Below are 25,120 nucleotides of genomic sequence, written 5' to 3' on the forward strand. Positions count from 1 at the left end.
TTTGAGTATGTATCCTTAACTTTGACAAGCTAGAGAGACTTTCTTACCAGATCGAAACATTGTTGTGGCCCAGATGTGGCCCACACCAGACACGTTCCAGCCCACATACAGCGTTGAATGATGGGACTTGGGTGGTCCACCTCCGGCACTGCTTGTAGCTCACATCTGGCACACAGGAGCGGACCGCCCAAGTACCATCATTCCACGTGGTATCTGGGCCGGATTCAATTTTGCTTATTAGTGTGATCCTCCATGCTCTCTTATATTATTCTGACACTTCATATCGGACTATTTATTCCTTGCTGCGCGATACAATAAAGCGCCTTCGACATTATTGACAAAACTGTCCCAAGCGCTACAAATGGCTTTATAAAACAAGATGGCCGCCATTTGTTTAGAGTCATGTTGGCACCATTAAAGACTCTCTTAAGTTTTTCGGATTCTTGTCCCTGTCTGCAGCTCTTGATTGCGCCCGCTCGCTGGGATAATGAGGAGCTGAAGTGCACAATCACTTAATTGAGGCCAAGCATGGGGAAAAATGTAATTATGCTGGAGAGATGGGCATCCAAGCCACTGATGCTGTAATTGGATATAGATTAGTCCTCTGAACGCCATCTTGTCTTAAAGCCAGAATTGTTCCTCTCGGTTTTGTTTTTTAAGAATGATGTAGCTAGACGTTGGTCGCCTACAAGGAGGATGACTCATTTTTTACTCATCTGTTACTAAATACAATAAATAGTCCAACTAACAGAGCAAGTTCAATCTTAAAATGCCTCGTGATATATGGCTGTAGGAGACACACACACACTCACAACACCTCGGCTGCGTCATCTATCCCCTACGTACTGTGCCTCGCTTCTGTGTCATTTGCTGTCAAGCCGGCTGTCGGCGGGGGTTCACTTGCTGACGCATGCGAGTGGGTCAGAGTGTGTGTAACTTGTCGTGTGCGGAAGCTGGACAGTATGTTTTATTCGAGCCGGTTCAGTGTGACGCTGTGAATTCACATATTGTACATGTGTTCCCCATGAGCTCAAGTGTCTTTCCCTGCGAAATCCTAAAAGTTGAGAGTGTCTGCTCGCCGCATGTGTCAACACGTGCTCGTGTGTAGGTGTAATCTCTGTTTCCTAAAAGGATTTAAAGGGCAGCAGGAAGTCTGTCATTTCTTTACGAGGCTTGATCCCGGACTCAGGTGTCTAATGACTCGCCTTAATGGTTTTCTCTTCCTTTTCGTCACAGCCGTCCATCTTTCTTTTACCCTCTGCTGATTTTTTGTCACCTTTTCGCAGAATCTCTCTATCATTTCCCTCCCTGCACCCTTTAATCTATATAATAAGACCTCGAGGAGACTCACTTAATGCCAGTGTTTTTTTTGGTGCTTATCCTCCCTTTAAACACAGTGTCTTCTCTGGTGTCAGACTCTTCCTCAGCAGTGCTATCCCTTTCCCTTTTTCTCGCCGTCGCTCCCTTTGATGTGGGGAAAGTCTGTTAATGTGTGTCTGCGTCTAGTGCTGCTCAGCGATGTTGCTGTAGCTCAGACTCCATGTCATGTTGCCCTTATCAGTAATGAGTGTGCTCGTCGGAAGGAGTCTTACGTAAAATGGGAGAGGCGCCACTTTGCTAACAAGCACGAAACAAAGAATTCGAGCTGAGAGAGAAGGAGGCTGTGAGCTACGTGCACCTGCACCCTGAAAACCAACCGAATCCCACCTTTTCTACCGAGCTCTGCGGGATAATGAGTCACAGATGTTTTGTTTTTTTCTCATTTTGAAACTTAATAACAATATATGGTTCATTGCATAGCCTGCAGCTTAAGATCCAATCATAGATACGGTGATTTCGTTCAGGGTGAACGCACGTCGAACGTTAAAGTTTAACAGTCGCAAATGTGCACCTCAAATATAAGAAAATTAGTAATTTATAATGCGGTTTGATCGAAGGTTTACTGGCATTTATATTTACCACTACATTATCACAGGTAGCCAACTGACAAGGTATTTTACTCACCAGAGGAGCGTGCTTTGCTGTAATATATGAACGCTGTAAGGCTGTGGGTAAGGGAGGATCCTCGCAGGCTTCAGTCCAAAATGCCTCAGTTATTTTTGGCTGGCTGTATTTCCAGTTTGAAGACTTCAAAAAAAAAATCTATAAACAAATGGTTGCTGTTGAATACTGTAGAGTAACAGTCCAAGATTTTCAGAAACAGGTCATCCTGCTGACATCACTTTCATCTCACCTGTTTCACCTCAAAGACTGTTAGCTAAGGAAAATGCTAACCAGGTGCCATTCAAAGTGTAACGATAAGATGCAACCAAAGCTACTTTAATTCATAAAATAGTTTTGGGAAATGTGCTCATTCGCTTTCTTGCCAAGAGTGCCCTGAGAAGACTGATGCCACTTTCACGTCTGTATGATAAGTATGAAGCTATAGTCTGTAGCTGGTTAGCTTAGGTTAGCATAAAGACTGGGAACAACGAGCGTGGCTCCGTCCAAAGCTAACACAGTCCCCCTATACCATCACCACTGAAGGTCACAAGCTAATTAACACATTATATCTTTTTTTTAATTTGACAAAGAAAGTGTGAAAACTGTCAGCCGAGGCTACGTTGTTGTTTTTTTTTTTAAAGGAGCCTATCTTTAGCTAGCAATGTAGGCTACTCATCATCACAATCATTGTTACTTGATTTAGTTTGGAAAAAAATGAGGAAATGAATTAAAACAAAGTGAAAATAAAGCAGTTTGCGTCGTTGGTGCTAGCTAGCAGTTTTCTCGGGCTAAGCTAGGCTAAACACTTCGTTAAAATACCAAACAAATGCATTTCTGAACATATCAGACTGTGTTCATGTAATTTAATCACATTGTGGAAACTTGTAACCCCTTGGTGTTAAGAGTTAAGTGCTGGGTTAAGGCATTTAACATCTTAATAACAGATTAATTAATTAACTAGAACTTGTAGGCAACGACCAGTGCACGGTAGAGGAAGTCTTGGCCTGGATATCTGTTATCTGTTATCCAGATATTGACTGGCTACACCAGCAGCCACGCAACAGTGGTTATTGTCGATGGGTTCTGAGGTTTGTTAAGGTTAGGTGTGAATCCAGTGAATGCATGTAAGTCAATGTCCAATGTCCTCACAACAAAAACAAATTTTGCTGCATGTTTTTGTTGGTAGGCTCAGGTCCTGCGCATCGTCACGTCTGTGTGGCCTGATACGCTAACACACACTCACTACATGGTATTTCCTGTGTCTTCCCTCATTGTTATTCTGTGGCCGTGCACACAGAATAACATTGCCCAACCAGTCTGAACCCTCCTGAGTCTGCACTGGCAGATAAAGGCTTCCTCCATGGCCATACATACACCACACACACATGCATGTAGAGTACAGTAGCATCATCTCTTGGTATCATCTGTCATACGCACATACGGTCAAAGCCAACGCCCGGCATGTTCCTTATCCTCTTTACATAATCACATCTTGCATTTATAGCCCAGTTGTGATATGTTTTGTTGTTTTACCGTAATTGTGTCTAACTCAGGTTGGTGTGTATCTGGACCCGTACAGTCCAGTTGCCTCACAGCTTCGCCATCTCTTGCCCAGGAGGCTGAAATGTACAAAAATAGTTACAGCCACAAAAGAGCCACAAAGGGGAGAATGCAAGCTACTGCAGGGCAGCTCTCGCTCTCTCTCTCCCTGTCTGTCTCCCTCTCTTCAGGCTCTTTTGTGTTCCCTCTTTCATATTTTCCTCCTTTTAAAAGGGTCTTTCGGCTGCACCAGGCAACCCACAGAGTCCCCCCCACGGCCACCTTGGAAGGCTTGAAATGGAGGGTATTTTTAGACGCTGAGGTGTTTCTTTGTGTGCGCGACGCTTGCTCTGTCTGCTGCCGTAAAGTGTTTATATTACTTTGGCGGTGTGAACTGCCGATACATAAATAGGAATATACTTTACATATGTTTGTTTGCTGTATTTACCGGCTCCTGTGCCCCGTTCGAGCTATTAGAAGTGGTTTGTCATTGTCTTAGAAGCTGCCATGATTGAAATGAACTGTCCTCAGGCGCTGCAAACGGCCTCTTCTTTTTCCCTTTTTTATACAGCTCACCCTCCAGCTCCACTCCAGAATGATCTCCAATTATTCCCTTTCTAATTTACTGGTGCTTGCATGCTTAGCGAGGGCCGCATTTTAGCCACTGAGCCTTTGGTGCCAAGAAGGGAGAGGGGGGACAAAAGCCAAGACTTGGTGTGTGCCAGCACTGAGCCCTGATGAGACAGAAAGGCAAGAACAGGCAGGCAAAGACACACAGACTCTTGAAAAACACACACATTCTGGCACCGGCCTCATCTAGTTAGCACAGGCTGTTGTATTTACATCCCGCTCTGAACACACGGTTTACTAGACCGACGGCAGAGTTGCTGATTTGAGTGGAAAAAGTAAGTCGGCTCTCTGGATGGAGTGTCTGACTCTGACTTCCTCCATTAAAATTGATATTCAATAGGTGAGGCCAACAGCAGAGGCTGGATTAGGAAATGGCCTCACCTCTCAAAAATAATTTCCGCGCATTAAGGAAAGGAGAGGAAAGTGGATCAACTATTATCAAGGTTTCAAGTCGTGCCTTTCATCCTTATTGGAGAAAGTAGAAAATGGACGAGTGCAGCTGGAAGGCACTTGTTGGATTGACAGGTTATGAGACACAGGAACAGTCTAAAAACGACTATATCTTTGTTATAGACATTATGATTTATTGAGTTGTGTACTTACATTATCCCAAATGTTGCCAACAGTGTTCAGACAGAGAGAAATCCTAATTGTACTCAAGGTAACCTCACCTATGCTCACCTAATCCTCTAACTTCTGGGAGAGAGTCAGAGAGTGAGGAGGGAAGTTGGCAACGTGACTAAACATAATGAGTAAAGCTTTAAAACATGTTATCACATTTCAAAGCACATTTCAGTTTATCCCCTGAAGAGGCATTTGTTCATTATCCACGTAGTTGACATTTGGCATTCCCTGTAGATACACATATTTTTTGTTAATATTTTTATTTGCCATTTTACCGCCGGTACCGCCACAATGATATACCATGTTTGGTACAAATGTCAACCTTGGATGCGTCTGTGCTAACATTTCCTGGTGACCAGTCTGTCGCACTCGCATCCATGAGCCGAGCTGAAAAAACACAGACTTTATATCGTAAAACAGCTGTGAACTGAGAGACAAACATACAGACTGATCAGATGTGAATGTGGAGTAGTAGGGGAGGGAAGGCCCAAAACCGAGGAGAGAAGAGACGAGAGAATACTGTGACAGAAAGAGGAGACCAACAGGGGAGTGGAGAGGATGGGGAGGATGTCACAAAGGATATGGGAGCCAGCCCACGCTGCCCTGAGCAGTGCAGACCATGACAACCTGACTATTGTGGTTTGCTTGAGCACTCGTGACTCACGCCTCTGAGTCACATTAGCAGCACCTATAGGCAGAATTTACTGTCAAGCACAAACATCTGATGAAGCAAGCAATTGTAACAATATGCAAGATTTTGTGAGAGTAAAGGAAGCGGCCGACGCTTGAACGCAACATAGTGGTTTTATGCGGCATGTGACTGTGTTTCTTTGTATCTCTGTGATCAGTTAGAGGCAGAAAAACTACGAGACAAGATATCAGACACAGCCCAGACATATTATCGTCTCGTCGGAATGGCGAGCAGTTTTGTTTCTGGTTCTTGAGAAAAACAATCTTTATTTTGCTGCTAGATGTTTGTCTTTGTTCATTGGCTAGTGGGTAACGTTGTTTGCTAGCCATTTAGTACTCGGCAAGTAGTCAACGCTGGGTTCATGTTGAGTTTTTTGCTGAAAACAGCTACCTGCTGCTGAAGTTGTGGTCACAGGCTGTTAAACCCAAACAGTGCGCTAACAGAGGTTAGCTGGAGCATTGACTCATAATCCTATGGGTTTGTCAAGCAACCATTTTCGCATTGTTTGACTTTTTGTTTGAAATTTTCAGCAGAACGTGAAGATAAATAGAAAGTATTGTGTTGCAGAGATACTTGCTGAGGTTAGCATGCTAACCAGCTAGCCCCTAGCCAGTTTGTACCTCAAGAGGTGATAGTCCGATAGTAACAACACAAACACTCCCCCGTTGCTGCGAGCTCCCAGTCCGGGTAGAGTCACCTAATGCGTCCGCTAGCTGCACGGTTAACTGAGCTTACTAGCTAACGGCAGCTACTATTAGCAGCAGTTAGCGGTTACTCTGGTAATATGCCGGCACCTTTTTAATCGGAGTATGAATTTGACGGCTGGCTAACTCTTACATACAACACTTTTATTAAACCAGTATTGTTTATTTATTTATTTCTTTTTTGCTACAATCTTTAAACACAACATTGAAATATTATTACCATATAATGTTAATATGATTAATGTATTTTAATATTAAACAATGATGACAAAGGGACTTTGAAGAAGAAGGAAATGCATCTTAAAATCCTTCTATTTCAGATGGGGGGGCTGACACATGCAGACAGATTATGATGTGGGCTGTACTGTAGAGAAACGAACACAAATGCAGACAGAAAATGCCCCGAAACAAATCTCTCTCCTCAATCCTTGGCATAACATATAGGCGACGTCTCACACCTATTTCAGACCTACGTCAGATCAACTTATACTCGTGAAAACACACATTCTCTCTTTCTTCTGGCACTTCCTCACCCACTAACAGGCAGATATAAATCCACAAGGGAGCGACACAGCCTGGCACTCTTGTCGAGAGAGAGCAGGAACATTCAGGCTCTTGTTTGTAATCTGTCAGCTTTGAGTCGAGTGAAAGATCAGTATGTAGAATTGGATAATTAACTTTTGTTCAACCTTCATTTACCCAGAGAATAGTAGCTCAGGAAGCTTGCTGAGGTTTCCTGCTTCACGCTTAGTCACATACTCTCCATCTAGGATCTGACCAAAACAGCCACTGTGCTCTAGTGCTGGTGACAAAGCATTTGAGGGTTAAAAGAACTTCTCTCCGATGCTTCTTGACAGCAGTTTTCGATTCATTCAACTTCCCCACTCAGATTTCGCTGCTTATTTTGGGATTAGAGCCAGCAGTCTCCTGGTCTAAAGCCCAGCTCCGCAACCTTAAGGCTATCACCGCTCGCCTAACATTTAGTTTCATGACTCAAACGACAATTACATAAACACATGAACATGGATCACTTGAAATGCATGCACGCAGCACATTGATCCTGAGATGGGAACATATATAACTATGGGACATTTATTAGGACAAAGATCTTTTTTGGCTTGCAAAGGAGCTGATGCTGTGATGTTCTGCTTGCAGTCTAGTACATTATAATTAAATTGGCCACTCAGCAATGATCATCAATGAGAAAAGGGCAATGACTTGGGGAGTTTGCTTGAGCAGGCTTGCGGAAAGGACACTTAGCTTTCAACAGCTTAATTACTGAAGTGGAAACATGTAAGATATGGCTGGAATTTTAGTTTTAAACATAAAAAAAATTGATGCTAACATTATTAACAGAATGTGAAGAAACAACAGCGTTGCCCTCATATCAAAGAGATGTCTATTGAAGTTAGTATGCTAACCAGCTAGCCCCAACCTATTCTGTCTTATAATACCACACTGTACCTCAAGAGGTGGTACTGAGTTTGCAGCTTAGTCTGTTAAGTAACTGAGATGAGCTTGATTGCCCTGCTAACTCATTGTAAAACACACTTAATTCAAACTCGACAGAGACCAAATAAAACCTGCCTGCCGTGTCTTCTTTTCCCGACAGTTATAGTCCTGATCGGCACTGCTGTAAATCGCCTCCATACTTTATCCTTTGTCTTCAAAGTGGACCCCGTTGCCAGCGGCTGACTCCCCTCGGTTGTAGTCCAGGCAGACTCCAGTCAGCTAATAGGGCCACTATCTCCACAGCTAACTGAGCTAATTAGCTAACTGCAGTCAGCTACAGACAAATGTACAGTAGCTAGCAAAGAGTATATAGTTAGCAGCAGTTGTCGGTTACTCTGGTATGTGATGCCCCCTACATTTTTGGAGCTACCTTTGAATTCTCGCCGTATCTTACACGTTTGGGATCCACATAATGAGGATATATTGTACTTCCTTACCGATACATACTGATTGTAAAGTCATGCAGGTGGAGCACGGCTAGCTGTTTCCCCCCTGTTTTCAGGAGTTAGCAGAGCTGGTCGTAATGCCACTATAAGTGTAAGCGACATCAAATACATTCCCCATCTTTACTGTAACATTTAAAGGACCTTCTTGGCATTCATCATGAACTGCAGCTTTTCCTGACTTGATTAGCAGATTTAAAGGGTGATCATTTTAAGCTTGTTGGCAGGAGCTGGTGTTGAGTCACCTCCGATGACCGTTAAGCTCTTTCACTTCTACTGCGTCACCCTTTCCCTCTCTACATCCCGCTCCTTTTCTACTGCCTTTCCTGTTTACTCATTCTCCCTGCTTCTCTTTTGTTCTTCTCTTATTTCCCTCCCTGCCTCACACACATTATCACCTTTTTTTCCCTCACATTCCCTCTACCTGTCTCCTTCTCCATCCTCTCATCTGTCTTTATCCATCTGTCCCATCCTCCTCCAGATCCTCTTGTTCTCCCACTCTCAATGCCAGGCTCTATCTATATTTAGATTGGTAAAACCCTCATAGGATCCCTTGTCTTAATCAAAGAGCTTCACCGACCTTCACAACACTCCAACTCTCGGCTGGAAACAATAAACGTACATGGAGATGGCTGCAGCCAATCTTGTCACGATATCTTGTTTCTGTCTGCGGTTTTCAGTCTTCTTTCTGTGCCCTTGGAGGAAGTTTGAAAAAGGATGCTAAGTTGGAGATGGAAACACTCAATCTGTCCCTATTCATTCATGTATAATCTTGTACTTGTTTGAGAAATGTTATGTGGGAAGGGAGAGCAGGTTGTCATTTCCTTCCAAGGTATTTTGTGCCTTTCATCTGAGTATACGTAAGTCATCAACACCGTCACAAACTCATCTCTGTGGGTGTTGGCGTGTGTCAACTTCTTGGTATCCATACACATGTGATACTAAGAAATGTCCTTGTAAGATGGTGATGTGAGTGAGTGACTCCTCTGCTTTTATGAATCATCCTTGCTGCTGTTCACTCAGAGCTCGTCAAAGCAGAAAGACAGAAATACACTCAGGCGTGTCGCATTTATTTGAAAGCTTGCAGCAGGAAAGATTATTTAAAAATACACCTGTCTCTTTAGTGTTAATTACAAGTCTAGGCTGCAAGAGAAGAGTGTACGACTCCCTGTGCACTCAATCCATAAATTTGGGATTGGTATGGTAGTACAGGTGAGAAATCTTCTCTGAAGGCAAAACAAGACAATTCTAAGGAGGAAAATCCTAACTGGGGTGGTAACAAGGGTTGGGCGATGTCTACCAAATTGGCATATGACGACATCCACAGTGTAACATCATGATGTAACGATGACATCGTTGTTGGCGGGAATGGGGGGAAGGGGGAGATCTCACCCAGATGAGAAAACTGTCTCCATCCCGTGCTGTGTTAAAAAGGTATTCATCATCATCTCTGCACCGACAAAGTTAGCTGGCTAGCTATACTGAGGAAGCTATGAAAACACATGGTGGAGAGAAACACATAAACAGCCACCTGCAGAAAAGAAAAACTGGTTCCAACGATGAAACCAAGCGTCTTGGGTTCGCCTAACTGGAGCAGCAACAAACTTCTTTGTGCTCTCTGGTGGGGGCCTTTTTAAATCATGATGTTACGATGGTACATTGATGCTCAGTTGTCGGTGACTGTCATCGTCTATCGGCCCAACCATAGTGGTAACTAATGACTGCTGTCATTGTCAATTCATCGGTTCATTAATATTATCCATGCTAGCATTGAAGGACGGGTGGATTGACCAACTAGGTTGGGATCCACCCGTCCTCATGTCATCTGCAATGTATTAGTTCTTGGGTGTTGAAGTCAGTGCTGCCAGTGTTCCTTTATTAAGCTTTAAACGAAGCCAGGAAGACACTTAATGACTTCCCGGCCTTTTCGGGGTAATTGCTGTAAGATGTGTCAGCAGGACATACATTGGATATGGCCACTTAGCAGTAGTGAGTTAGATTAACATGTCTGTTTTTCCAAATGAAATGGATCTTTAGTTTTTCTGCACAGACCAACTGTTTTGGTGTGGCATTTAAAACTTTAAGCGTGCCTGTTGTGGTGTGCTGATAACATCGGCGATGACTGGCTCTGAAGAGGCTGAGGCTAACCGACTGTCTTATCGTATTGGCGGACATCTCTCTGGCTCTCAGTGCCTGCTCTCTCTGGTTTAACTGATGGAGCCGTCAAGCTGGAGGAACTCCCATCTCAAGTCCTCCCAGCAGCGATGGATGGGTCATGTTGATAGCTGCTTGTTCACGGGCATGCACACACATGCAAATGCACTTGCATCTGTACTGTGTCCATCATCGTGTCTGAGGATTAACTGGATTTCTGTCTGGGAATGTCACCACCGTCAGCAAACCTTCGTGATGGATGTAGCTCTGGCATCTCTATATGTTGTTGTTTTGTTTGTTGGCCTCCTTACGTGTGTCTGTTTCCGTCTCTTCTTCCTGATATTGAGATCATCTCTTTTGTTTCCATTTCTTCCATCTTGTGAGTGGCAGTTTCACACACTACAAAATATTTGCCCTGTCAAAACAATTTTTCTGCCTTTTTAAAGTTGGGTGCATGCCACTGAGATGTGTATGCAGGAGTGTCATCCTCTCCCTACTGTTCAGGCACGGACTGAGGCTCATGCCTTATTTACCCCTACTTTGCTGCTGCGACACTCCCTGTGCTCTTCTTCCATCCTCCTCCTGCCTGCCTTCTTTCTTTGTGTCTCTCTGTGCTTGGAGAGCAGTGACTTGTCTGCTGCATGGCTTAATATTCAGGCTGCGATCTTCTCTGAAGCCCGAATTTAGCATAAACCCTCCTGTTAAGCCAGGCGAAGGCATTCACAAGAGGGGTGTCACAGAGGAGTGTTGGGGCGCTTGGTGCAGTGTGAAACGAGGTGTTTACGTCAGAGTGGAGGAATGGTTGGAAAGATGCTGACTATCACTTCTTCTGAGACTCACTGTGTGAGGTAGAGGTGTGATCTGGTCTGGTATCCCCACATTGGATAAGTGTGTGTATGCATTTGCACTGTTTATAGCTACAGTTTTCTGAAATCCCAACATGTGGATTGTCTATCGTCCCTTTTAATTTCCAGTTAAAGCAAAGCCATACTGGATACTAAGTCCAATAATAGCTGCAGCTCTTGAATCATAACCCCCTGCAGGGCCTTCAGCCTAGCTGTGTTCCTCTGAGTCCTGTGTTTAAGTGGGTACCTGGAAATATACAACATTTTTTTAAAAATGGCCGTGACAGGACAGATTAAGTAGAGCTCTGAGATGTCAGGTTAGAACAGCTGTGCCAGCAATGTGTTTGTTTCTTGTTCCACTGCAAGTAGCAACACTGTTAAGATTTGGGTAAGGACTGCATCCCAGGTGATTTCAACAAGCGTATTATAGTCAAATTATTGTACTTTGCACTGAACACATTCTTTAAATTGGCCTGTGCCAGGCTTCAGTGTTTGAATTGAGGTGTAATTGGAACTAAATAAGATGTTCAGGGAGCACAGAGTCCTGGGAAAAACAGTTGCCGTTCACTGACTCACACACAGCCGAAAGTGCTTGTTTTTTCAGTCTGGAACATTTTTCAAGGGTTGAAAACAGGTTTAGGATGGGCGCACATTCTACTGTCATGTTTTAAAGCATGCATACACATGTGCGCACCAGGTTATACAATCATAAAAACACATATAAGTGTTCAAACACAGTCTCTCTGTTAAGTCTGCTACATGAAATGTCTGCACAGGCCACCCAAGCCTTTCTGACATGCCCTGGTAAACCCCTGTCCCATTACCATGCATTATACATGGGCCAATCTCTTAAGTCCCATAAATGCAAAAGCTTCCCTTGAAATAGAAGAAGTTACAGTGGTGCCTTGTCACAGTGACGTATTAACTACGTAGAAGCATGTTTTCTTTGCATAAGTGGGTCAAAATATACTGTCAGTTTCTTATCTTTTTTAATTTAACAGTAGAAATTGTATTGCAGCATCTAGTTGTTTAAAGGGGCACTATATAGTTTTAGAGAAGAAATTCAAACTCAGAATTTTTATATTTACAACATTAATGAGGTAATAAAACAAACTCAGAAATATGTTTTTTTTCCATAACTGAATAAACAAGCTGTTCTCAGAGGAAAATAATAAGATAATAAGGTCCCCAGAACACTGTTTGAAGCTAGAAAGGTGGCAGGGTCCACCAAATATAAACAAAGTAAAGCAGTATGAAATTGTGTTGTACTTTAATGTCAGTTTGTTTATTCAGTTCATTCAGTCCTGAAAACAGAGAAAGTCTGTTTATTTAGTTTGTTTAGGAAAACATGAAGATCTTTCTCCTCTGATTAGAATTTCTTCCCCAAAATCACACTGTGTACCTTGAAGAATTCATATTAATCATTTGTTCTTATCTTTGTCTTACAGAAAGAATGGCTTTGCCTCAACTGTCAGACCCAAAGAGCCATGTCGGGCCAGCTGGGAGACATGCCACCACCAGCCATGGCTTCCCCAAAGAAGCAACCACCGGCTCCTGCTCCTGCTCCCTCTTCCACCCCTGCCCCCGCTGCTGTAGATAGCAAACCTGTAGTAGAAACAACAGACCCAACCCCACCAGCTCCTGATGCCAAGGTAGTGCCCGAAACCATTCCTGAACCTGATCAAAATGCCCCTCTCTCTGTTAGTGCCCCTCCTCCTGATTGCACCCCACAGGAAACACCACAGCCAGAGGAACAGAAAGAACTGTTAGCGGCTGAACCAGTGTCTGAGCCTGTAATACATCCTGAACCAGAAGCTCAAATTTCAGAGAGTGTAGCGGAGAATATCCCAGCAGTTGATCAACAGCAGAATAGCTCTGAGAAAATAGCAGAGGGCCATCCTCAACCTGAGGCCGAGCCATCTGATGCTGATCAACAAACACAGAGTTCACCTGTCAGTGAAATCCCAGCAGTTGAGCAACAAGAGAGTAGCTCTGAGAAAGCAGCAGAGGATCCTCCTAACTCTGAGTCAGAGCCATCTAATGTTGAGCAACAAGCACAGAGTTCACCTGTCAGTGAACAACAGAGTAGCTCTCAGAATGCGACAGAGGACCTTTCTCTCCCTGTGGAAAGTGAGACACAAAATCTATTGACTAATACAGGTTTAGACAATACAACAGTCCCTGCTGAGGCAGAAACAGAGCTAAATCCCCAGATTATTCAGAATGAGGCTGCAGCTCCCCCGACAGATAATGAGAAAGTGGAGCCCACTCAAGAAAAGCCTCCAGAAGTGACAACAGATTCAATTGAGCCAAAGCCTGACTTGATAGCAGAAGCAGCATCACAGGAAGTTCCTCCTCAGCCTGAGCCAGATTCCACAGCTACAAATGTAAAAGAGGAGAAAATAGCAGAGGTTGAACAAAGTGAGAAACCTCAGATAGATGAACCCCAAGCTACTGCAGCAGGTCAGACTTCGTCAGATACAGTAGACACCACTGTTAATGTGGAGCAAACGGATACAGCTACAAAACTAGAGGCCGACAGTGTGGCACCTGATGTCAAGAATGAAGTTACTGCAGAAATAAAGGCAGAACCAGAACCAAACATAGAAACACCAGTATCCAAGGAAGGTGCACCTCCTCCTCCAGCTGAGGCTGTAGAAAATGTAACTCCTGCTGATGACGCTGAGGTCCCTAAAACTAAGGAGACCCAGCAAGAATTAAAACCAGAGCCAGCAAAATGTGTACAATCTGAAAGTTCTCCAGAGGTGTCAGAGAACAAACATCCTGTCTCGGCTTCAGTGGAGGAAAGTCAAGCTAATAAAGAGGAAAACAAACCCGTAGAAAAAGAGGAGGAGCCTGCTCCAATTGGCCCAGCAGATAAGTCACCTCCTGTTGCTCCTGTTGAAGGAGAAACCAAATCTCTGGAGAAAGCAAAAGAGGGGAGCACTGTTGAAAATAAAGTTGTTGAAAAAGTTTCCATTGAAGAGGAAGTGGCTAAGGAGAAAATACCAGAGAGGGCTGATTTGGAAACATCAGTTGAGATGAAAACAATAAAGGACACTGCTGAAGAAAAAAATGTTGAGAAGGAAGCTGTTGAAAAGGGAACCATTGAGGAGGCAGGCACTCAGAATAAATTATCTAATAGCAAAGGCTTTGAAGAGGGAGAAGTTCAGAATAATGCAGCTGCAGAGCGAGCTATTGAGGTAAAAGCTGACGAAGGGAAAGCTTTAGAAGAAGAGGCAACTGAACAGAAAACAGTTGAGAAGGCTAATGACCAGAAACCTCTGGAGGAGAAGGTTATTAAAGCAGAATCAAGTCCTGCACCCTCTTTTGCTGAAACAGAGAATATTTGTCCTGTAATAGACAAAAAAGATTCAGAAACAACAACAGAGCTACCTCCGACTGTTGCTGAAGAAATCCCAAAAGATGAGATACAAAAAGAGATAGAACCAGCTACAAAGCAGGAGCCACCACCTGCTGAGGAAAGCCTTGTCAAGACAGTTTCATTGTCAGAGAAGCCAGAGGAGACAGAAAAGCCAATGGTTGAAGCAGAGAGTGAAGCCAAGAAAGAGGAAAAGCAGACACCTATAGATACAATGTTAAAGGCAGATAATAAATCTGAGATTGCAGTGGTTACATCTGAAGAAAAGGTCAGTGTCAAGGAGTCAACGCCAAGTGTAGAGAAGGAGTCAGGTGTCACTCGTGAGACACGAGTCACTGATAAAGCCATTGAGGAGAAAGTCATTCAGGATGAGACAGAAGCTGGTTCACAAAAAACAAACATTACTGCTGAAGATCAATGTGAAATAGAGAAAGAGACGTCCGCTCTAACAGGCAGTGATGGGAAACAGCTTGAGAAAGTCCCAGAGCACAAAGTGCTAATCAAAGAGGAGGAAGAAAAAGTTGTCAAAAAAGAAGTTGAGTCACAACCTGTTGCTGGCAACATCCAGGAGCCTATTTCAGTATCAGAGACGAGCACAGTCTGTGACAAAGATGGTACTGCACAGTTTGATGTAGGAAATAACTCAATATCAAAGAAGGATGAAGTGTCAGAGACAGCTTTTGAAAATGGAGGTGTGTCTGTATCAGTAGCTGCAGTCCCTGTAGCAGAACCTGAAATCCCAGTCTCTGTAGTTAGTGAGCAGGACAAAAGCCCAAAGGAGGAGAACACTAACGTGGAGGAGACAAAGGAAGCTAAAGCTGAGCCTCTGGGAAAGCCCAGTGATGAAGATACAGTCGCTGAGGTGACCATAGTATTTAGCACAAGTGGTGGTAGATTATATGATTGTCTTTGTAGGTTTATTTCTGCTATTTAAAAAAAAAAAAAAGGGATTTAGAAATAAATGTAGGCATATGGAGGTCAGTTAAGGCTAATGGAAAAAGCCAAACTAAATATTCTACCATATTTAAGAATGTTTTCATGAAAGACTGTATGATTCACTTTGTTGTTGTCACATGATCATTACTTTTTCATTTCATGTATTGAAAAAAATACTTTTGTAAGTTATTGATGAAGTTCCAGCGAGCATATTTTTTAAAATCTCCATTTGTAATTCCTCAAGGATTTGTATTTACAGTTTTTTACTGCAAAAACTTAATTGTGTCTTATTTTAATCCAACAGGTGAAAAAGGTGGAGACCTTGAAAGAGCCTGGAGACAAAGAAATGGCTATTAAGGATGGCAGTCCCACCAGCCCGTCAGACCTAGCAAAGTTGGAAAGCACTGTTCTTCCCATTCTCGAGGCCCAGGCTAGCACGCAACCAAAGGATGAGGAGAAACTAACAGACACTCTAAAAACCAGACGTAAATTAGAGGTGCTACCTCTCTCACCTGACTCACCTAGCTCAGAGGATGACAGAGAACTTTCTGAGAAGAATGCCCAAGGTACCACAAAGAAAAAGCTCCTTGTTCCCATGGATGTCAGAGCAGATTCCCTGGATGATAGCAGTGAAAGCTTTGGAAAAGAAAGCCCAATGTCAGGGGATGATGAGGATTTTATCCGAAAACAGATCATGGAAATGAGTGAGAATGAGGATGCTTCCCCATCTGATGAGGAAAATGTAATCCGGCGGAAGATCAGAGAGGATGAGAAGAAAAAAATGGAACAGAAGAAAACAGAGTCTGTAGAGAGGAGCACATCTGGTAAAGGTAGGAGGCTTACTAAGAAAAGCACTATAAGTCCAGATGATGAAGGAGAAAAGCAACTCCGAGACTCACTGGATAAACCTGATCTAGACAAAGAGGAGGGACCAGAAGTAAAAGAAGAGAATCGTCAAACTGGTACTGCAGTTCGTAAATTCCAAACTATGGAGCTGAATGCAACCAGCAGCCCTATGCGTATACCTAATGATGATGGAGAGCCTGAAATGGAAAGCCTTACAGACTCCCCAGATGATCGGTCAAGAGGTGAGGGGTCATCCAGTCTACATGCATCCAGCTTCACTCCTGGGACATCCCCAACATCCCTCTCATCACTGGATGAAGACAGTGACAGCAGTAGTCCCGGCCATATCCGTTCTGGTGAGGGTAAACAACACAGGAAAGCCAAACACAGACAACCTGGTCAAATGCTGCCAACTATTGAAGACTCTTCTGAAGAAGAAGAGTTACGGGAAGAAGAGGAGCTCCTCAGGGAGCAAGAAAAACAGAAGGGCTCAGGGAAAAAATCCAAGAAAGACAAAGATGAAATTCGAGCTCAGAGGAGGCGAGAGAATACAAAGACACCACCAAGCAACCTGTCACCCATTGAAGATGCCTCACCAACCGAGGAACTCAGGCAAGAGGCTGAAATGGAGGAGATTAGACGATCGTCCTGCTCTGATTTCTCCCCCAGTATTGAATCAGATCCTGAAGGGTTTGAAATACATGCTGCAAAGATCGCAGCAGTTCAGAAAACGTATCAACTGCCTACATCGGTATCTCTTCACTCCCCAACAGATGATCAAAATACTGATAAAAAACAGAGAAGAACTCTCAAATCCGCTGATGAGGCTTATGAGGAAATACTGCTGAGGGCTACATCTCCAACAGTTGACAAAGGTGAGATTCAGCCTGGAAAAGAGTCCCTTTATGGAGGCATGCTCATTGAAGACTATGCCTATGCGTCTCTGATTGACAATTCAACAGCAGATTTGGGGGAGCCAGAGAAGATTGCCGTTCCTTCTCAGCCCAAAACGCTGAGATCACCGGATGAAGTTTATGAAGACATGATAAAAAAGAGGAAAGAATTCATGCAGCTGGAGCAGGAATATCAAAATATGCAGCCAAAAAAAGAAAGCACTAACCCAGAAATTGTGTTAGAACCTGCTGAGAACACTGTCACCAAAAGCAGTACAGTTACATATGGCAAAGATGGGAAGCCGTTGTTGGATGCTGAAACTGCCTATGAGGAGCTAATGAAAAGAGTGCTGACTCCTGGAACAAGTCCAACTCAGCTGGAGCCAGATGTGGAAGCCACTGCATCTAGAAGGGCACTTCACCCCATCCCAGACTTAAAGGTGACGCAGTGCTCTTCAGGAGAATTGTCTTCTGATGACGAGACTATGAGTAAAAAAGGAGAGGAGATAACTGCAGTATCAGACATGACACCAGCTACAGAAACTGAGCCTGTGACAGTGTGTTCTGAGTATCCTCCAACATCCACATCAGATCAGCAACCTCACACCACAATAGCAGCATCCCAGGCTGATGTTGTGGACTTATCTAGCGCACTCCCAAGAACATCAGCCCATGTGATTGCCAGTGTATCACCCTTGTCCACAGTTCCCCAGTACACACCCAGTATTCCTAGCGTAGTGTCAACTGCCCCACCTGTGCCCCCCAAACCAAGTGTCCCACGCAGGGCTAATTCTCAGGAAAAAGCAGAAGTACCTGTTGCACCACCACTGCCTCCTCCGACTCCTCCAAAACCTACTGTTTTTCCCAGGAAACCTCCAGTTCCACTTCCACCTCAGGCTTCAGCCACTCCAATCAGACCAGAGACTGCAGCCCAAGGAGCACCTACAAGACCAGCAGTCACACCAATGTACAAACCTCATCCCCCACCTCCTGTTCCCCCAAAGCCATCCATTCCTGCTGGGATTGGGGATAGCAGATCAGGACATGGTGTCAAACCACCGATTGCACCAAAGCCTGGCTCACAGCCTTCCTCACCCGCCCATGCCCCACATCCACCAAGACCATCTGTACTTCCCACTGGTCCTGGTGACATAGCCCTGAATCTGAGCCCTTCTTCTGAGAGCAAGCCATTTCAACCCTCACCAAAGTCTCCTTCTTCTCCAAGATATGCCAGCAATCTTCGTGACACATATGTGGTCATCACACTGCCATCTCAGCCCAGCTCTCCAGTAGACAGTGTCTCAACTCAAGCTCCCTCTAGCCCTGGCCCAGCATCCCCTTCACGCCAAGCTCAGCCCCAAAGTTACTACCAACCACAGCCTCAAGCTCAGCCATATCCACAGCAGCATCCACAACCAACCCCTCCTCAAACAACCAGGGTGCCTCTGGCATTCACTCGTGTCACAGAATCCATTGAAAGTCAAGAGATTTGTGGCCCAGAAAAACATGTTTCTAGTTCTTGTCGCATAATTGAGGCCATATCTGCCTCAGCACAGCCTGTGGTTATGCCTAATCTCATCTCTCAACTGGTCACTACAGAAGTTCAAAGGACCATGGTTTCTGTTGTTCATGAAAGGACACCACCACCAGTGCCAGCTCCAAGGGCAAATGGTGTCCCAATCTCGATGGAGAAACCTAAGCCCCAATTGCCAGCACAGAATGGACAGGCCCTCCAAGCATCTGAAGTGGTAGATCTTAGGACTATGAAAGTGGACGCAGGATCAGACCTGAATGGTGTGGACCTGTCTGCTGCTCCAGACCCAAGACGTCAGACCTTTTCACCTGATGTCAGTCGTCAGAACAGTGCAGTGCAGTCACCTGTGGTCAACCTCAGTGCTGAATCATCCACTGTATCTATAGTGACTGATAGCATCACCATTGTGACCTGTTCTGCCACAATACAGCAATGTGACAATGTTGATATCTCTCAAGCTTCTTCAGTTCCCCTTCAGCTGACAAAAAATAAATCATTTGAGCCTCTTTCTCAAATTATATATCGACCAATTGATTCTCAGCCTTCCACTAATGTTGGTACAGAGATCCCTATTAACCTCTCAGTTGGATCAAGCACAGGTGGAGGAACTTTCCAGACTGCCCCTGTCACTATTGCACCCACTTCTATTGCAAGTGTGGCCAATGGATTAACCACAGGTACACCCACAGTTGCAGGAGCTGTTGACCTTACCACAACAAAACCATTTAATACTGTGGTATCAGTCGATGCTGCTTCTGCAGAAGTGGCCACAACTGTGATCAAAGATGATGATGGCAAACCAGTGGATCTGACTGCAGGAAAAAGAGCTGTATGCTGTGATGTTGTATACAAGCTCCCATTTGCAGGAAGCTGCACAACTCAGCAACCTACTACACCCCTGCCTGAAGACCGTTTTGGATATCGTGATGACCATTACCAGTATGACCGATCACCTTATGGAATGAGAGGGTTTGGTGGAATAAAACCCTCGATGTCAGACACTAACCTAGCAGAAGCTGGCCTGTTCTTTTACAAGAGTAAGAACAGCTATAATTTCAGTGGTACCACAGAGGGTGCAGTAGATCTTACCTCTGCAAAGATTTCTGATGCAGGTCAGTGGAGTGACATTGCAGACCTGTCACTTAAATGTCACTTTGAACTGCCTCCACTCATTCATGGCTAACGTGGCATTTTTTGTTTGTTTTTGCTTTTTTTTTGTTTGTTGTGCATGGACAATTAATTTTTTTGTTGTTTTTTTGTTCATTCTTCGTATGATTTTTGCATGTGCCTGCATGCTCTTACCGTACATCTTGTTTATGCTTGTTGCAATCCTCAACATTGGAGGTTTTCTTTTTCCACCTTTTTTTCATAATTTGGATATGGCATGGCTTGCTTCCATATTGAATAAGTCTGAATTATTTGGACTCAACTGATATTTTTGACTTTTGACAGGTGAAGCTGTTGACTACTCCAAGAAAGGGGCTTACGCAGGAATGACAATTCCACCCTATTCCCAAGCCAGAGTCACAACTGCTGTTGGTACACTCTTTGGTACAAGCAGCGTTTTGAGATCATCAAATGGGGTGGTATATTCCTCTGTTGCAGCACCAATACCATCTACGTATGCCATTACTACCCAACCTGGGTCCATCTTTAGTACAACATACAACACCCTGTCAGGTATGCATACCAGCGACACCATGCCTTCCCTGTCCAACCTCCAGAACTTACCACTCACACGGTCACACAGTTTCCTGTCAACTATCTCCACTGATGCAACAGAAGAGCAAGGCGATGCCCCACTCAATCTGGAGATCTCTAGAGGCGGTACTACAGCTGCCCAAGTCTCCACAGCTACAACTTCTTTAACCCTTGACACCTACACCGATGCATCCCTGGAAGCCATAGCTGCTTCCCTTGAGGCTCTGTCTTCACCCATGGTTCCTGGGGATGGCCAGTATCAGGCAGAGCGTGAGCGGCTAGAGATGGAGAAACTCAAGCAACAGCGCCTGGCAGAGGAATTAGAGTGGGAGCGCCAGGAGATTCAGCGGTTCCGTGAGCATGAACAGCTCCTGGTCCAGAAGGAACTGGAGGAGCTGCAGTCCATGAAGCAACAGATCTTGAACCAACAAGAAGAGGAAAGACAGGCTCACCTTATGATGCAGAAAGAAACGTATGCCCAGCAACAGCAGCAGCTTGAGCAGATTCAGAGACTCCAAGAGCAACTGCGCCTTCAACTGGAAGAGCAAAAGCTTCGTCAGATGTACCCAGGTGGGGACATACCAGGGCATGGAGTGCAGGAGGCAATTGTCTTGGGACCTGATGGCACAGTGTTGTCCCGAAAGATCACGGATAGTGGGTGCCAGACAGATGAAGAGGATGAGGCAGTCAGCAAAGCCTATACAGCAGGGAGAAAAAAGAGAAGTGCTAAAAAGAGTGTTGACAGTTGTGTGCAGACTGATGATGAGGATCAAGATGAATGGGAGGCTCAGACTAGAAGCCGACAAAGCCGGCCACGCACTGCCAGAGGTGATAGGAGTGGGCAGTCAGAGATGTCTCTTCAAGCCCACACTGAGATTTCTATACAAACAGATACAGATGGCAACATTAGAATGGACACCAGGATGGAGCTGTCTGACTCTGAAAGGACATCACCAAAGAAACGACCTACCCCCTTAGACATAGGCCAGTCTCCTAACCTCAAAGTTGATTCCTCTACACTTCATGCTCCTAAATCTCCCAAAGTGCTCTATTCCCCCATATCCCCCTGTATATCCCCAAGCAAATCCCTTGAGTTTGTGTCCTATGAGAAATCACTGGGTGATACAAGCCCACAAAAGCTAAGAGGAAGCGAGGACCCATTAAAAGCCTCTCCAGGAAGTCCCAGAGGGCCAAAAGCCATGCAAAGATCCATGTCTGACCCTAAGCCCATGAGTCCAACAGGAGACGAAAAGGCAACATCTGGCACCCAGTATGGGGATAGCTATACTGTGAGTACTATAATTATCACTTTGAATTATATAAATATAAGACAAGATAGGTATAAGATATAAAACAAATGTGCTGGCTAACAAAAACGCAAGAGGCTGGTTTATTTTAACTCTAAGAAGATAAGGATAATATTTGTATTTAAACTGTAATTTTGGTCTGTAATAAGTAAGATGTGTTCAGAGAGGTATTTCCAACTTCAGCCCATTTCTTGATGAAGTACTCTGGCCACAACTTCAATGATGGTGGTTTTTCTAAGCTTTGGTTTATTTTGGCATTTATGTTTAGACCATTCTTATTCAGCTTGTCACATAAGTTGTACAGATAGAGCCCATTCACTGAACCTCATGTTATACAATGCTGCTGTTTCCGGCCTGTAAACTGCTGTGACCTTAACCCAAGGGATGTGGCAATATTTGTATTCTTACTATAGAGACATTGGCAAAGTTACTTGAAATTTAAATTCTACAGTGCATTTATTTATTTATTATAGTGTATTTCAATAATAATACTGTATTATGTTTTATGAAAACATTCAAAGTAATGCGCAAAGCTCTGATTTCATTTTGATTTGTGAACATACATAGCAAAATATACACATACGGGGAAATGAATGAAACATATTGGGATGGGTTATGCATTCCCACTTAGGCCTCCTGTGTTGCTCCTCTTGGCCCTCATGGGGTCTGGAAGTCAGTTTTCTGCTTGGGCAATTCACTCTTGAGAATCTCATACATACGTAAAAGGATGAAAAATAAGCTGAGCTTGCATGAAAATATTGAGCTGTCAGAGATCCGTAGAGGCTCAATGTGAATAAATTACTTCTTTTGAAACTACACTTAGGAGTCTGCAATTTAGTGAGTAAAATTTATGGGCAAGAATACATATTTTATTGGCATGCACAAAAGGTGATCAATAAACTCTGTTTTCCAATAACTCTTAATACACTCAAATTCCCTAATGTTAATGTCCTAATTAAAAATCATTTGTTTATATTAACACTATAGAGAGACTGGAATTAAGTCCCTTTCTGCCTTTTTTTTTTTACAACATAATTAAAATTTAGCAATAATCTCAAGTTAATGTTATCTGACTGGTACATTTCAGGGAAAGTCAAAAGCAGCTGACTCATTTCTGGTGATTAAGAAAAGTGTTGGAATTCCTGAATGCCTAATCAGTAGTTTTTTGCTCAATTTTCATACAGGGGAAAGGCTCAGGTGGCACACCAACAGGCACTCAAAAGAAGGTGAAGAGGACTCTCCCCAATCCACCATCAGAGGATGAGTCGACAACCACTGGCCAAACAGCATACACTACTGGTTCTGCCCGCCGAAGAATGTGCCGCAATTCCAACATGGCACGTGCCAAGATCCTACAAGATATTGATCGTGAGCTAGATCTGGTGGAGCGGGAGTCTTCCAAACTCCGCAAAAGACAAGCAGAGCTAGATGAGGAGGAGAAAGAGATTGATGCCAAGCTAAGGTACTTGGAGATGGGCATTAATCGTAGAAAAGATGTGCTACTGAAGGAGAGAGAGAAGAGGGAAAGGGCCTACTTACAAAGCGTTGCTGAGGACAGGGACTACATGTCAGACAGTGAGGTTAGTAACATCCGAGAGACTAGAGGTGGGCGTGGAGATGGCGAGGATGAGGAGATTGAAGATCATGGTCTTGAACGTCCTAGGACAGCTCCACAGTCAGAACTGGATGACTTTGTCCCACCGCAAACCAAGCATGATTATGGAAAATACTCATACCAATACCCTCAAAGCCAATATCAGCAGTCACTCTACCAGACTCCCCAGTCCTACCAGTCCCATTCTCTCTATTCCTCCGTTCCTTCGCTGACTAGCTCCCAGCAGCAGAGTTACCACCAGATGCTTTTGTTGCAACAAAAAGCAGCCAGACAAGCAGCCCTTCTCTCAGAGCTAGATGCAACTAAATATGAAGTCATTAGTCGCCAGCCTGATCCCACATCATCAGCTTACCTGGGAGTAAAGTATGACAAATATGGCAACCACCTTGACCTCAGAGCCTTGGAGGTGGGAAGTCTAGCACGTAGCCCCATGTCAGCTGTCTCTGATTCCTATTACACAGATGTAGATCACCACACACCTCGGAGTTACATGTTGCTGGAAGATGCTGCAGAACTGGCTAAAAGCTCCACAGGTCTGTCTTCATCTTATAGTTTGGCTGAAAGAGAGTTGGCTAAGGCAGAGAAGCTGCTGCGCAGGAGTGCTGCAGATCTGGGGTCTACTGACTATCTGGGATCCACCTCTAGACTCCATACGTATGGAAAGACCCCTGATGAAGAGGATGCAATGGAGGAACCCTATGAACTTAAACTCCTGAAGCAGCAGCTGAAGCAAGAGTTTAGGAGAAGTACTGGTGGGACAGAAAACCTAGAACAATTGACAGGTCTCTCCCAGCACTACTACACTCCAAGCTCTGGTGTCTCTAGTTACTCCCAAAGACACTATCCAAAGACAGATAAGTACAGCATCAGTCGTCTTACTCTAGAGAAGCAGGCAGCTAAAAATCTCCCAGCATCCATGTTGTACCAAAAACACAAGACTCCTTTGATAGATCCGAAGATCTCCTCCAAGTATTCCTCTATTTCAGACACCAGAGGTTTGGAGACAGACTATACCAGCTATCTTGGCTCTACTAGTGCATCTACAAGAACCAGCCGGCTCTCGCAGGATGAGATTACCTTTGGCCTTCGTAAGAATATTGCAGAGCAGCAAAAATACCTGGGGTCTACCTTAGGTGCCAACTTGGCTGGGTCTCTGAACTTGGGCCAGAGCTTAGGTTTGGACTCTGCCTATCCAAGTGGTAGTCGCTCAAGACCCTCATCCAGGCCCACATCATGCTATGGCCTGGACTTGTCTATCAAAAGAGATCCTTCCAGCTCTTCACTGCGGCTTAAAGGTGACGGTGAAGCGTCTGGAGACGGACCAAGCTACCAAACCCCCTCTGGTCGCACCAAACCCACCAGCCTTCCCATCGTGCAAAGTGGGCGTGGCAGAATACCCATAGTGGCCCAGAACTCGGAGGAAGAGAGCCCACTGAGCCCCGTGGGGCAGCCTATGGGCATGGCCCGTGCATCAGCGGGACCTCTGCCGCCCATCTCTGCTGATTCAAGGGACCAGTTTGGTTCCTGTCTGTCCTTGCAAGACTCCCAGCAGCAGCAACATATCAGGGAAGAACCAACCAGGGGTAGGGGTTATGTGCTGATGGATGACCTTCAGGGCACCATGTCAGATAGTGAAGGTAAAAAACAGACTTGTCACATCGTCACTCTTCTGCTTCTTAATGTTTCATCCTTAAGAATGTCTGTTTGTGGTTTGTCTTGCTTGCAGTTAGTACTATTGTGTACTAGTTTTTGTGTATTCATTGAAAGTCTGCATGTGTCTG

At 44.4% G+C, this 25,120-nt stretch overlaps 1 protein-coding gene across 1 annotated transcript in view; it reads left to right on the top strand.

Annotated features, from left to right (window-relative positions):
- The window catches only part of pcloa (piccolo presynaptic cytomatrix protein a), a 56,178-nt gene that overhangs the window by 8,344 nt on the left and 22,714 nt on the right, over nt 1-25,120 (top strand). The window contains exons 5-8 of the mRNA XM_073480842.1: nt 12,574-12,777; nt 15,748-19,828; nt 20,169-21,706; nt 22,909-24,976. Coding sequence (XP_073336943.1) covers nt 12,574-12,777; nt 15,748-19,828; nt 20,169-21,706; nt 22,909-24,976 — 7,891 coding nt within the window. The remainder of the gene's footprint in view (nt 1-12,573; nt 12,778-15,747; nt 19,829-20,168; nt 21,707-22,908; nt 24,977-25,120) is intronic.

The sequence above is a fragment of the Pagrus major genome, chromosome 14 (assembly GCF_040436345.1).
Source record: "Pagrus major chromosome 14, Pma_NU_1.0".
Classification (NCBI taxonomy): Eukaryota; Metazoa; Chordata; class Actinopteri; order Spariformes; family Sparidae; genus Pagrus; species Pagrus major.